Source organism: Xiphophorus maculatus, chromosome 3 (genome assembly GCF_002775205.1).
Source record: "Xiphophorus maculatus strain JP 163 A chromosome 3, X_maculatus-5.0-male, whole genome shotgun sequence".
Taxonomy (NCBI): Eukaryota; Metazoa; Chordata; class Actinopteri; order Cyprinodontiformes; family Poeciliidae; genus Xiphophorus; species Xiphophorus maculatus.
The window spans coordinates 3,995,638-4,009,341 of NC_036445.1; the positions used below are offsets into that span (position 1 = coordinate 3,995,638).

At 39.3% G+C, this 13,704-nt stretch overlaps 1 protein-coding gene across 1 annotated transcript in view; it reads left to right on the plus strand.

Moving 5' to 3' along the window:
• Window positions 1-367: 367 nt before the first annotated feature.
• iglon5 (IgLON family member 5) overlaps window positions 368-13,704 on the plus strand; it is a 150,732-nt gene continuing 137,395 nt past the window's right edge. The window contains exon 1 of the mRNA XM_023331025.1: window positions 368-992. Within this exon, the coding sequence (XP_023186793.1) occupies window positions 932-992 (61 nt within the window). The 5' untranslated portion in view covers window positions 368-931. The remainder of the gene's footprint in view (window positions 993-13,704) is intronic.

Here is a 13,704-nt window from a genome sequence, read left to right on the forward strand (position 1 = left end):
CCTCATCTTTAAGGTCCAAACACTAATGAAGGTGGTCATAATGTTCTGCCTAGTCTGCTACAACATGACCACTGATGTGAGGACTTCACCTGCTCCTGACTCCATCCTCCTCCTCTGTCCCTGTAGTTATCACGGCTGCCCGCCTGTCCTCCCGCCCCCCAGTGGACTACCTTCTCTGAGTACTGCAGCAACACCAAACTGGCTATAAATCACATTGCATTACCACCGCGCCGCGCTTTGCCTCTCTATCCTCCCCGCCCACCCAGCGCTTCCCATTGGCCTGCTCGGCTCCTCGGTCTGCCTTTCTCTGCGGGACATCGGTGCAATCGTACATCCCGCCTCCTTCCTTGGGGCCAGCGATTGGGGGAGAGGGCCTCTCCTTGAGCTGCCAATCATGCTCCGCGCTGTGCGCCTCGCGTTCAACGCTGCTCTCTGCGACGCGCTGAGTGCGGAGCGAGGAGACGCGCTGCATACCAACAGAGACACAAACGGAGAGGCTCGAGGTTTTTTGGCCAGGACGCACAGACTCCATCCTGCTCTCTGAGAAAAACATTATCAAATCAGATTATCGGACGGTGTGAATGTTAACCTTTCAGTTTTCATTCGTTTTTAGAGAAATTCTGCTTGTTCTTCAAGGCACTGAGAGCCAAACTAAGTCTGTCTGGGATATTTTTGCTTTCTGCTGTAATATTTTTTTCTGGCAGACAGAGACATTTAAGAAAATCTCACTCTTTCTTTTTCCCATCTTTTGCTCTCTGTCTCTCTCTTTCTCTCTCTGACGGGACTTATTAAAAAAGTCGGATGTAGAAGAGTTGGACTATTTCTGCTGAGAGTCATCCAGTGGGTCGTGTTTACATAGAGAATTCCCGCAGAGGTTCCATAAGGAAGGAATACCGTAACATTTGAGCAGAAAATCAATCAGAACTCCATCATGGGCTGCCCTCTTTTGCAGAACACATTGGCTGGTTTGATCCTGGTTCTTCTGTCTAAAGGTAAGTTTCTTCAGTGAGCTTTTGCTTTTTAATATTCTGTTAATGGTTATGGGGGGGAATACTAATGATGATGAGAAGGAAGAGGAGGAGGCTGGGGGTCCAAGCCTGCATGTGGATCACGCGTGTCTGCTGTTTTATGTTTGCTTACACACAGATGTCAAGAAATGCTGCTTGTACGCATGCACACAGAGCGCGTGCGTGTGAGCGCAGAGCAGTGTGCAGCTACTAGTAGACATCGTGGCTTAGCGTGGGCATCGACTGATGCTTGTTGAGATGTTTACAGAAGGGGGGGAATAGACTCATATCCCTCGGTTCTCGGTGAACGTTCCTTTACTACGTGACTTGAATGGGCCGGCGGCATCCCCATGCGCACGACGCATTTTGTGTGCAGGAGGGAGGGGGGTGCGGGGAGGCTGCGTGGAGTTAATGTGAGTACGGGTCGGAGCAATGCAGAGAGACAATGTTTTTATTCTTTCCTCAAACCAAGGTCGCGGAAGAATGAGAGATGGATGGAAGGTTTTGGGATGCTGAAGTGATCCAGCATGGACTGCCTGGGTTTCTTCTTTTAATGCTGGCATAAAACATTTTAATTCAGCTCATCGCGGGAGGCAAGCGCACTTTAGGAACATGCGCCAAAAATGACTACACATTCTTACTCAATATTATAGAGTTACCAGATTCACATTTTCTGAGTTTTTAGTCAGTTTTGCCTATTTTAAAGTTGACCAATATATTGAATACAAATAATTCTGTCAGTGACCCTTGTGTAAGAATTGTGTAAATGGATGATTAGATGGATGGATTGACACATGGATATATTGATGGGTGACAGAAACAAGGCTGGCTGGATTGACGGATGAATTAATTCATAATTACTTCGTAACATGGGTCAAATTGTGATGGCCAGACAACTGGACTAGGGCATCTCCAAAATCTTTAGCTCTTATAGGTTTTGGAGAGGTCAGAATCATTACTGATCTAAAGAAGGAACAGTGGTGAACAAGGTAGGCTGTTACACATCAATTCACATTAATTCTAACAAGTAGCTACTGAGCCTCAAATTGCTGAAGAAGTTAAAGCCAGTCCTTCCCTGAAGGAACACCTGCAACAAAGAGACACCATTGGAAGAAGGATAGTTAATGCGATGGGCAATGTTCTGTTGAGATCCATGTAGATTTTTCTCTCACCCATATCATCTAACTAAACATTGACCAAACACATCCTTTAATGGAAATGATATTCATTAATGCCTATATCCTCCACATATCAGAAATATTTCATGATTGGTTTTAGGTGGGAAAGGTTTGACTGCTGAATTGGATTTAAAATTTCCCTAATCTTAATTCAATTCAACATAAGTGATCTCCATCATGCAGCTTAAAGGATCTGCTGCTAACATCTTTGTGCCAGAAATCACTGCACTCGTTTGGGACTCTAATGGAGTACATACATATATTTAAAAGTCAGGGCTGTTGTGGAAGCAAAAGAGGACCAACACATAATTAAAGAGGTGGCCATAATGTTGTGCCTTATTAGTGCATTTTTATCAAAATCATCCACTAAGTTCTCACTTTACAGCTGGGCGATCCACGACTCACTAGCTGTGCACATACCATTCTCACCATATCCTCTTATTTCCCTTGGCCCATCAAGCTCAAATCCTCACACCTGTCTCAATTAGTCCTGCCTTGGTCTGGTGGGAAATCAGTATATAAATAAATTACTCTGGCTGCTTAATAACAATAATTGATGTGTCAGTGCAATGAGATATGAGGTTAACAATCTGCAGATACAGACAGGCCTGTACCCTCCTGCTCCTGACTTTCTTGTGGGCAGTGAAAGCCCAGCCGGTCATGCTTGACTTCCTGCAGCAAGCTCCCCATATCCAGCCCAGGCAGACAGCAGACGGACAGCCCTGCAGGACGTACACACAGCACACAAAACCACAGCAGGCTTCGGTGTCACACAAACCAACCCCACGACAAAAAGTGAGCCTCATTTCAGATATCATTTGTCTGAATTTGTAACCTGTGGCATTCTTTGCGATATGAAGGTGCGATCAATCATCTCAGGCATAGCTGAGGAGTGATTGGACGCTGATGTAAGCGCATTGCCTTACATGTGAATCAGAACCATCTTTGAGAGGAATGCTGCCTTCTACTGCAAGGTGCTGTAAGGCCTTTCGTATGTCCATCTATTTAAGGTGGAAAGCATGCATTATAAAGGAAGAACAGAACTGTTAAAAGGCTGCAGCTCAATGCTTTATAAATCATGCAGCAGCAGAACAATCCTTCATATCTGTGGCCCCAGGAGACGTGTGCACACTGTGACTGCCTAAATACTTCACCGACACTGTTTAGCAGACTGTATGTGAGTTATTATTGGCTGTTTAATGATGTAGAAGACGCATTTCTCTGTATTGTAGAACTATTTCTACTGAATTCTGTTTATTTAATATTTAATTCTCTCATTCTCAAATCAGAAATGCTTTACAAGAGTTGCACATATTTTGCACATGCACTCAGAAACAGCAAAATATGATTCAGACCTGCACAATGGCATGCCTGCCAGAGGATTTTTATGAGCTGCAAAACACCATTAAGCTATTCAAAGGTTTCCCACAGACTTGGCCTGTGAATGCACAAACCACACCACACATGTGGTATCCAGGTCCTGGCATGAGATCATACCTTTCTCTTTCTCATTTATTTGCCCTTGTTACGTGAAATACAAAATTTGGTTAATCTGGATGGCTGGCCAAGTGCCTCCTGAAATTCACGGCAAAATATCTTTGCATTCTTGGCACGCACACCGCCTGTGATTACTCAAAACCTGTTTCATTACTGAAATCAGACCAGGCACTGGACATTATAGCTGGAATATATCCATACAAATATACATATGAAATTAGAGAGAGACTTCTGTTGTAATAGAATACTTTAATATTTAATGTAGATAATGAATCCATTGCTTATTCGGGAGAAAATGGAGGTACGAAGATAATTTGTTCAAGATGCAACAAAGATCCCAGCAGGGTACATGCCAGACAGGGCAGGAAAAAGCAAGAAGGGGGATGTCCTCGGCATCATAGTGGACATCTTCTATGGAAGTGTTTCTGTGCCCTGCATGTTTTAGATGTTTCCCTGCTTCACTACACCTGATTCAGCTGATTGCAGTTAAGTAAACACCTGTCAATTAGAATCACCTGGGCAGGGAAACACCAAAAACATGCAGGGCAGTGTGCCTTGAGGACCAGGGTTGGAAAACACTGTTCTATGGGGCCTGTTCATGTTGAATAGCAGCTTTAGTGTGAAAGAAATCTTATAATTTCATGCTCCCTAAAATAGAACACATCCATTCCCCCACTGCCAGTTTTATTTTGGTCTGGAATGAATCTCTGTAATAAAAGTTTATTAATCCTCAGAGTTTATTTCATTGTAGAAAGTGTCTTAGTGTAACATTTATCTTAACTTTTCCTAATTATGGTTAGTGATATTAGTGGTTGTTTCCCCCTGGATTCTGAAGATCTGATTTGTAGCTTCTGATTCAGCAGCTGGGTTAAGGGATTTCACTTGTTTAATTTCTAAACTGGAATCTTCAAACAAGATAATTACTCCAGCTTTGTGTTTTCCACTTAAAGTAGTTAGGAGTTTACCAGATGAACCGCTGTCTTGCAAATCTCTTTCAAGGAAAAAAAATATATATATCTCCTTTAAAGAAAGACCCCAGCAAGCAATTGATCTCTATTTAGACATTATCATACCCAGTAGTTTACATTTTGTTGCTGCTAGATAACAACGAAAATATTATATTTGAACCTCTGAATTCATTTGATTTTATTTATTGTGAACAGCATGCGCCTGTCTCTGCTTTGTTTTGCAGTCAGCTTTTAGTGTTCATTTCAGTCTTCTGGTCCTTTTTATTAAGTCTGCCACAACCAAAAAAACATAGAAATAACCCTGCATAAAAGGAATGAAAATTGTTTTTAAATTACATAACCATTGTCGCCCATACTGGACAGAACAAGATGCTCTTAAGATCAAGCTTTTCACCAATATCCTATAATAATCTAATATCTTTAAAAGTGTGATTTATGAATTGACATCTTTTATCCATTTGGTGTTACAAGTTGAAGAGGAAGTGGGATGAAATTGTGAAATTTTATTTTCTTCTTCTTTTTTCCCCCAAGACAATAGTGGAAAAAGTTGATGCCCTCAATTGTTAAGTTATAATTCCACTGGGTCTTGGTTTAATTTTTTTTTTTAATTAAACCAGATAATTTTATTTTAGTTCTAATTTTATAATGAACCTGTTTTCCCTTGTTCACAAATGCCCTAAAATTTCAGTTTCACACTGACGTATACAGAGATCATATTACATATATTGTACTGAACCAGTGCAACAGACGGGTTTCCTAGCAGCATCCTGGAAGCTTCAGTAAGAGGAAGTGTAGAAGGTAGGAACGCAGGTGAAAACATGAGAGGTCGATTTGTATCTTGTTTCAGCAACATATGGAGGCCAAGTGGGGTCAATGCGCATTGCAAATGTTAGCACATAGACATCCCTCTTCATCCTGGATGCTCAAACACACATGCATGCATAAACACACACACACAAGTCCTCCACTGGATCAACAGTCTTGGCTTGGAGATGAAGAGAAGAGAGTTGCCAGCATCAACAGATGCCTCACACTCCTATTCTGGAGGGGCTTCTGGTTTTTCTCCCTCCCTTTGAAATCCTTGGTCTCTGTGAGCTGTTGTTCTCCATGTTTGGCTTAGAAATGCTCTGCTGGTTTGGCAGATTTTTATTTATCTGCTAGTGTTCAAGTGAGAGGGCTATGATTGGTTGTGAAGAGCCTCAGGGACAAGGGTGGAAGGTATAACCAGAACTGAGAGGGCCTGTGGTCTGAAAATTCTCCCAAGGGTTTCTATTTTTTTTTTTTTTGGTCTCCCTCTCTTTCTCTGCTGTTGTGTGGTGGTGTGCCACATGTGCTGCCTTTACAGTGAATTTGTTGCTCATGCACCATTGAGCAGATCAAACCTCAAAACGCTACTGTTTCACATCAGAGAGAGAGGTTGGGAGACTGAAACGAAAGTGAATTTCATTAATCTTAATTCAAGCAATGTTTAAAAAATATTATATTTTAATTACATGTTAAAACACACTAAAACTGAATAAAACGGCATATTGTGAAGAAGAGGGTTGACTTCCCTCAGATTCTGATGTTTTATGCTTCTTTTCTAAATAAATACAATGATGAACCAACTATATGTGCAATTACTTCTATAAAAACAGTGAAAGTAAATGTGTGTGGATGTTTCATGTTCTGACATAAAATTGAGGAAGACAGACTCAAGATGCCATTTAAAAAGGCATTTTCTGATACAAATATTATTCTACTACAGTCATGCACTCTAACAATCCCTGAGATTGTCAACATTTATGTTGGCACAAGTTTTAAGGTTGCTGCTTAGCTGTGCATATTTTCTACATTTTAAGACACCTCTCAGATTAGGTAGTAAAAATATTCATACCTCTTGAACTTTTTCCTATTTTGTCACATTTCAACCAGAAACTTTAGTGCATTTTATTAACATTTAATGTGATCAACACAAAATAGTCCATATTTGTAAAGCAGAAGGGGCAGGTTATGGTTTCCATACTGTTTTACCTTTAGTAAATAATTATAGTGAAAAACAAATTAAAGGTGTGGCATGTTTGTTCAGTATGCAAAACAGGTAAGATTACTTCTGGACATCGTGAAGTTGAAATATGTTGATTTCTGTATCATGTTGTGGGAAGGTTTTTCTTTATTAGGGATAGAGAAGCTGGTAAGTGTTTGAGAAAATTATTGGGGGGTAATTCTGGAAGAAAATCTGTAAGAGGCTACTTAACACTTGAAACTGAGGCAGAGGTTACCATTGACTGAATACATATGGATGCCACACCTCTCAGATTTTGGGGGTAAAACATCTTGACTGTCCTTTTCTACTACATTATTATGCACTAGAGCGTTTATTGGTTAAAAAATTGGTAAAATACATTTAAGTTTACGACTGTTATGTGGCTGTATGTAAAAAAGTTTAAGATATATGCATACTTTACAAAGCACTGCATTCAGCTCAAGATGTAGTGGGTATGATTATTCAAAAGTGACCCTGATCACTTGTCTCTGTACATATGAGGCACACGAGGTTTGAACTATTTATAGAAAGAACACATTTGCAGCCTGAATAATAATAATATTTTTTTTTCTCCTAACCTTTTTACTCAGTTTTAGCATCAGTCTTGTGTGTGTCTTGCTCTCTGAATCGGCTTGTGTGTCTGAGCAGACAGCTTCAAGAGTTCTGCTGTCATCCTCAAAAATCGCTCTGCTGCGACTGTCCTGACGGCTAGAAAAGCTGAGTCGCTTTGAATGGATTACCCTAAAAAATATTTCACTGAAGTCTCAGAGCAGATCTGGATCTGAGTGAGGCGTTTGGGTCTGGATCTTGACGGTGTAGAAATTGGTGACCTTGGATTTAGTCAAAATTAAATCAAAGCTCCATGAAAGCCCGGAATCAATGTTAAGGTTGTGTTGCTGTGTTCAGGGGTCGGAAAACATTGAGACTTTTCTGTACATACTATAACTTTGAATAAAGATAGATTGGATATATTTGCCATGAACTTGTAAGGTACTCTCACAGTGTGTAAACCTTGAGTAAAAATACCACAGTGTTTTCACAAAAATGTTTGCAAAAAATTATAATATGATCTAATCACATGTAAAATAAGAAATGCAACTGTTACAATTGCAAACATAATTTATCATAATAATTAATACAATTTCAAAGCATATAATAAACACCATCTAAATTTAGAAGTGATTTCCTTATCTGTTCTTCAAAGAGTAACATAACTATTCCAACGTGACATTACCTGATTATTTGAGGTAGCTGGTTTATGCGGAGTGCAATTTCAAAACAGTGCTGCTTTAGTAGAAGTGATGTGAAGTGCTCCTTTAGTTTCCGTGCCATGAATTTCAAAGGTTTTTTGCAACTAGAAATATTTCAAAACAGTAAAATTTGTCGGTTTTTTTTTAGCAAGGAAAAAATGTAGAAACCTTCTTTCAGTCAGCTGACTGGCAGGTGCAGCAAAACGTGAGGGGTGCAGTGCTCTGGTACTCAACGCCTCATACGACTGGAGAAAACTGAGTAATTTTAGCATTTCCTCTGGTGTGCTAAATGGCATATGCATGTTTTATGGGCTTTGAATCATAAACCCCCCCGCAAAAAACTTAATTTACCTTAATGACGGAAACTGCCCCAGGGATTAATATGAAATTAAAGTTACATAAAGCAAACTTCTACAAACAGGTTAGTAGGATTCATATGTTTCACAATTTGATCTACCAAGTTAGAACAACTAAAAGTAGTTGAGCACCATTATTTCAGCGAGAGCTTCATTAAATGGAACAAAGCAAAAACATCCCACCATTTTAATTTTTTAAATGCATCAACCTTCAGAATGTACTTTGGCGTCGAACAACATTTGGTTGTTTATGAGTTTAGTCCTTTGAAATGAAAAATTTCAATCTAATAAAGTCAGATTGGGGCCTGAAAACTTAAGTGTTTTTATTAATCGATACTGAGCCATTGTTTCCTGTTTCGTTAGATGTTTTTTTTTTTTCAGTATTTCTCATAATTTGTATATTAAACACAAAAAGATAGAATGACATTGGTTTGATGTTACCATCGCAACTCTTGAGTAGTAAAGTATTCAAGTTGGTGTGACAGAAAAAGAGAGCAAACTTATGATTTGCTTCTTTTTATGTAGGGATAAGATTTTGTAAACTCACCAAAGGTTCTTGAAACGAGTCCCTGTTACACACCAAAGATTGTACAGAATCACTTGAATTATCAGTTTTAAATTACGACTCAATCATTCAGGTGTGAAGTGGCTATTGTACCTTGACTTTGGTCTTGCGAATACAATCCAAGGAATAGCAGTCGAGTTGGCAACCTTTGGCAGAATCTGTATTGAATTTCGGGAAGTCACGGAAGTCACAGAAGCACATCAGCAGAAGGTAAAAAAAAAAAAAAAACGCTTTACTTTTTCTTGGTCACAGTGGATAATTTAGCTGGAGGCATAATTTAAACAAAACCATCCGATCTGACTCCTAAGCAGATTTGTGATAAGCAATCCAATGCAGAAAGAGGAGGATGCAACAAAATTAAACACTTAGACAGGCAAATCTGGACAGTTAAATCTTAAATATAGTAAGACAACAGAACATTTGTTCCATCCAGTCATCTTACAAACCAACATTCCAAAAGTATTTTATTTAAATACATACATTCTGTTACGGCCCTGGGCCTTATGGGCTGGGTTGCAGGTGTTTTGTTGTCTGTCTTTGTGCTCCTCCCCTTTACAGGTGCTGCTGATTTTATTCATTTGGAGCACAGAGCATTTAAACCTGGCTGTCTCCACCTTCTGGGTCGCCATCGGCGTCCACTCTGCCTTGATGCTTGCGGTGTTTTGTTGTCAGGCCTCAGCTCCCCTCCTTTTTGCACATTTGAGTTTGTCTTTGTTTTTGCACTTCAACAACTCCATATACATTCATACACCACATCCAAGCATTTGCATTACACCACTGATACTGACATCCTCAATCCATTGTTGTTTGTGTTAAACATTCCTTTTTATGCACTTTAATCCCTGCATGGTCTCCCGTTATTGTTATGACCTTGAGCCAGTCTATATATACTGTATATTCATTGTAGTGTTTGTTGTACATATTCCAAAGAAGTGCATCATATCCTCCTAAAAGGATTTTAGACAGTAGTAAGGTTTTCTACTTATTTGTTTGACAGAGATAAATAACCAATAAACCAGTGACCCTGTGATATGTCAAGCTAAAGCTGAACTCTGCCCTCAACATCTTATGGTGTTAGCAGCTATCGGACTAGAACAGAGAGTGAGAGGTCACAAGTTAAAATCCCCTTAGGATGGTTATCCACAGTGCCTCTGTGCATAATAGGCAGCAGGAACACTGTCTTGATACCGCTGAGATTCCTTTAGTTGGTTTTGATGACCGCTCCAATAGGGCTTCACGCATTGGGCTTAGGAGCTTAGCAATTACTTATGTCACTGTCATATTCAGTTATAGGAAGAATAATGTCAGTTATTATTCAGATATCTGTTATGATATATGATGAATAATAAAAAAATTTCTAGTAGTTATGATATATGGAGAAAGGTATAAGGAAAAGTAAAGGAATCTTGTGCACAGTCTGAAAACATCCGTCCATCAATCCTTCCTGACAGATTGATGGATCCATCAGGCAGGATTGACTTCTAGCTTTGTGTGTGTTTGTGCTGATGACACAACGGGAACAAATCAACTTTTCACAGATTTTGGTGTAATCAATTAATGTTGCACAACCAAATGTGGTTGGCAATGCAGGGATGACAACAACACTGATTCTCTACAGAACTTTAACTGGTATGAATTTGCGTATATTCCTCTTTTGTTTTCTACTTGAATGGTTTTTGTGCGTATTTGCCACTCTTGAGTAAATGCCACATTTTGAATGTTTCACCCTAAGGTCTGTAATTTAGTAGTAGATTGTTGCTGCATGCAGTCTGGAACGACCTCTCTCTTTTAGACTGCCAAGTGATCTTTATTTTTTTTTTTTTATCTCTTCCCTCTGGGAGTTGGCAGGAGTAATGCTGATGGTACAGGCTGTGCTGCAGGTGCATGCATGGTGGGGCTAACTGCTTGGATTGGGCTGATTATTGGTTTTCCTCTCTGCGATCATTTTCCCTGGGAGGAGCAGGCTATGCAGCAGTTCTGCAGAAAACAGTTGGGACTTGAAAATCATCTTAATGCAATGCATCGTCCAAATCATGTGGTTTTTATAACTACATGACTCAAAACGATTGCTGAAATCAGTCGCTTTTCCTAAAGACTTGAAATTGATCTGACATTTGACTCGGAAATGTTGATCCAGCTTTGGAGAATACAAGTAAACACAACAGAAGGAGGAAACAAACAACATGGGTTAAATGAAAGATAAATGCAGAAAGATGTACTGATAATATAAGATAAGATGAATGAATTACAATGTTCTCTCATTGAATGAAATCTGGTTAACCTGCTCATGCCTAATGTGATGTCACCAGATGCATGTGCATGTGGAATATTGGTTTTGGGAGAGTAAATTTTATCCTGAGCAAATAATCTTCAGGAATGGTATGACATGTTGTTCTACTGGCAACACTAAATCTAATAAAGTAGGCTTGATATTTAGACCTCTAGAAATGTAGCCCAATTAAATTAGACTGTTGTCTTGTTACAACCTTCTTTCGTCCTTCCTGTCTGTTATGTTCAGCAGAAAGACCTGTGCGGATTTTTGGCATGAATACAAACATTGTTTGAGTGTTCTTACTATTGCAAACTGAAAATTAGAATCTATTATTAATGATGAGGGATGGATATTTCATGAGGGAAAACTAATTCTTGTCGAGGAAGCAATAAGTAATGCCTCAGCCATTTCATATAAAACAGGCGCACACGGTCTGAGACAGAACAACATACTTTTGCCTATATACGCACTGAATAATAATTTATTTGGGCTACAGGGAATATGAATTGCACCAATTTCCTCTAAAGCTGTAAGCGGTAAATCAGTGGAAATTCAATAGTAAGTGAATGTCTATGGTAGTATTAATCAACCTAAAAATTTAAGAAAAAAAAATGCTTAACGACTACCTTACTCTGTGAATTATTGATAAGGTGAAACTTTACCCCTTTTGCTCTGAAAACTACCTGCTGACATTTTGAAGCTAGTAACGATTACACACAAAGTATTGAAACACTAAACCCCAGTCATGTTAGATTGCCAGAAATTATTTTTTAAAAAGAAAACTTGATTACCACAGGCAAAAAAAAGGCAAACAAAAAAACCCCCAAACTAAATCAGCTTCAGTAAAAATGCACTAAACCACTGTATTTTGATAATGTGGCATAAGCTTCTAATTAAAAAGGTTACACACTAATTGACGATCATTTAAAAAGGCTGAATATTAAAAAAAGAGAACAATGTATTCGAATTCCATTCATATAAATTGGTTAAAAGCTTTTTTCATAGGCAGTGCAGTGATAATGGACATTTGCTTGCATTGTGTTGTTGACATTGCAACAATCCCTCATTTAGCGCATGCATGCGGTGATAGTTGAAAGAAACTCTTCATGAACAGGAGGAAACTTCCACCAGAACCTGGCTTAGTATGCATGGCCTTCTGCCACGACTGACAGGCGGTTTGAGAAGACAGAGCAGTATTTCCTATGTTAACGAAATCTTTTTTTTTAAATTAGGGTAATAAGTTTAGAATCTAATCATTTTAAAATATTTTCTGATGAATAAAATCCATGAATTAAAAGAAGATGAACTTACAATACAATGATGGAAAACTTTTGATCTTCAAATATATCAAGATGCTATTTTACTATGGACGCTCGTCACTGGGGCCCCTTTTTGGAGCCAGGCCTGGTGGCCGGGCTGTCAGCCATGGAGACCTGCTGGGCGCAACCTGAAGAGGAGACAAGGGTCAATCACCTGTGGGAGAGGTGAAAGGTGTCGGACTTAAGCAGAAATCAACTCAACATCATCATAAGGCTCAACATTAGTAAGACCAGAGAGATGGTGATTGACTTCAGAAGGAAGAAGATACCTTCACGGCCACTAAAGATCAAAGGGGAAGTGGTGGAGGATTACAAATACCTGGGAATTGTATTTGGCAACAGACTGGACTGGGCATCTAACACTGACGCTGTGTGCAGGAAGGGGATGAGCAGACTCTATTTTTTAAGGAAGCTGAGATCCTTCAATGTGTGCAGCAAGATGCTAGAGACCTTCTATCACAGTGTTGTTGCCGGTGCCATCTTCTTTGCTGCTGTGTGTTGGGGAAGCAGCATCAGAGCCAGCGACTCTAATAGACTAGACAAAATCATCAGGAAAGCTGGCTCTGTACTGGGACTAAGGCTGGAGTCCCTGGAAACTGTGGTGGAGAGGAGGACACTGAAGAAGGTTCTGTCTATTATGGACAATAAACAGCACCCTCTCCACAACATAGTGGACAGACAGCGGAGCACCTTCTCAAATAGACTGCTCCAGCTCTGCTGTCGTAGGGACAGATACAGGAAATCCTTCCTGCCACATGCCATCTCACTGTACAATAAAAGCTAAATCATTGTTCTGCACTAATCAGTCCAATTTCGCACAACTGCATTGTGGCACACTTGATGTACATATATTTACATATACATTCTGTTCTGCATTTTGAATCCTTGCAAGGACTGCTCTAAGCTGCTTTTTATATTGACAGCATGTTATATTTTATTCTTATTTTATCTTGTCTACATTGCTACTCAGTGGTGGATGTTGTGTGTCTTGTCTCTATGCTGCTGTAACTGCGAAATAATTTCCCTGCTGGGATGAATAAAGTAATTCTATTCTATTCTATTCTATTCTATTCTATTCTATAATTAACAGAAATAAAGACATGAAAACATCAGTCTTTGTGGAACAAATCTAAATAGGCTAATGTATTTCTTTTTGCTTCATTTAACTGAGTTACTGAAATGTACTTGGCAATAGCATTAAAATGTATGGAACGTGACTGTAAAAGTCACTAATACAGTATTACACTAATTCTATCTAAAATAATG